Here is a 1,690-nt window from a genome sequence, read left to right as displayed (position 1 = left end):
CCTTTTCTTTTGGTGGTATGTCATTTCCTGTCTGATGCATTTATACTTATTATGTCTCACGCAGGTGATATTTCACAAAGCTAGGGTTACCTATGACGATATAGCCAATGATCTGTGCCCAGTAATCTCTCTTACTCACTTCATAAACACACAGACATACACACAAAGGCACAGAGGAACATTTTAGAGAAAAACATTTGACTTCATTTTTGTCCTCTGCAGACATTGAGTGTGCAGCAGCTTTACAGAATTTGCACCCAGTACTGGGATGACAAATATGACACCCAAAGTGTTTCAACAGATGTGAGTTCAAAATAATTGCATTCTGGAATTTTCTAGAATAATTTCAACTTCAGTTTTCTTCTATTACCAGTAAGCATTACAAATTATGACAGTCCTTCAATTAGTAATTTCTTGTTTGGAGTTTATTAATGCATGTTTCTATTACCCATACTTTCTGGGATAACTACTGGAACTACAAGAGGACTTATTTCTCATTACCAGTGTCATAGTATATGCTAAAAGGAAAGCCAGTTGCACAGTTGGCATCTGATTAGAGATTTGGATCTATAACTTCCTATAATTAGTAAGTGACAAGTAATTTTTGAAAAAATATTTAAATGTTTTTATCTCTTTATTTCTCTCTTTCACTCTCAATCCAACCTTTTTAACTTGGAAACAGTTGCATATTGACATTTGTTCTTACTAATTTTTTACGTTCCTACGAGAAAAAAAATATTGATGGGCATTTATTTTGTTTATGAAAATGTGAAATTGTTATCTAGCTCTATATTATTATAGTTGTCAAATCATAACAACCATAATATATACGCACTAATGTGATAACCAAGGCACTACCATAATATATATGCACCATTGTTATAACAAGAAGTCCTGTGCATGGCATGGCATGGATGACAACAAAGTGCTCAAAAAATATATTGATCAATATCAATGAACCCGTTAAATGATTGTTTCTTAATTGTCAACTTGCAGGTTCTATCCAACATGAGGGTATTAATGACAGAGGAAGACGATGATGCAGAAACACCTTCCTTCTTGTTGGATGACCTATCTAGGTATAATCATACTATTTTAGCATATGTAATTGATTAATTTCACAAAAACCCCTGAAATGGGGGGCTTTGCACATTGCCCCTATTAAATTTAGTTCCCCTAATCATTACACCAAAACTTCGAAATTATGGAAGATCAATGATTATAGTTTTATATTAATTCTAACTTGCCCCCGCAGGTTGAGCGCCCTTTTTTATGGGTTGAAACCTAGACTCATGTAGCGGTGTCAATTTTTAGAAAATCCGCATTTAATTCGTGGCCGGTGGGATTTGAACCTAGGTTGCTCTGATACCATCTTAAATTTAGTTCTCCTAACCATTACACCAAAACTTTGAAGTTATGGTGAAGATCAAGTATTATAGTTTTATATTAATTCTATCAGCCCCTTTGAATCTTTTTCTCACAGAACCCTCCTGAACTTTGGGTATCTCACTAGACCTCTTCTCCAAAACAAAAAAAGAAAGAAAGAAAGAGAAAACCTCTTCTCCGAACTTTTAACTTTTCTCACTAGACCTTTGTACTTGTAATTGGCAAATAACTAAAATTCCTTTGAAAGGAAAAACTTCCAATTTAGTCATTTGTCATTTACAGGTTGCGTACACCCCTCCCTCTA

The 1,690-nt window shown here is 34.3% G+C and overlaps 1 protein-coding gene across 1 annotated transcript in view; it reads left to right on the top strand.

The window, feature by feature from the left end:
• Positions 1-1,690, top strand: part of LOC109846574 (myosin-7-like) — a 39,909-nt gene that overhangs the window by 36,858 nt on the left and 1,361 nt on the right. The window contains exons 40-42 of the mRNA XM_020415822.1: positions 65-121; positions 223-303; positions 997-1,079. Of these exons, the coding sequence (XP_020271411.1) occupies positions 65-121; positions 223-303; positions 997-1,079 (221 nt within the window). The remainder of the gene's footprint in view (positions 1-64; positions 122-222; positions 304-996; positions 1,080-1,690) is intronic.

This window comes from Asparagus officinalis, chromosome 7, assembly GCF_001876935.1.
Source record: "Asparagus officinalis chromosome 7, Aspof.V1, whole genome shotgun sequence".
Taxonomy (NCBI): Eukaryota; Viridiplantae; Streptophyta; class Magnoliopsida; order Asparagales; family Asparagaceae; genus Asparagus; species Asparagus officinalis.
The sequence above is the reverse complement of the archived record's forward strand: the minus strand, read 5'-3'. Positions and strand labels throughout refer to the sequence as shown.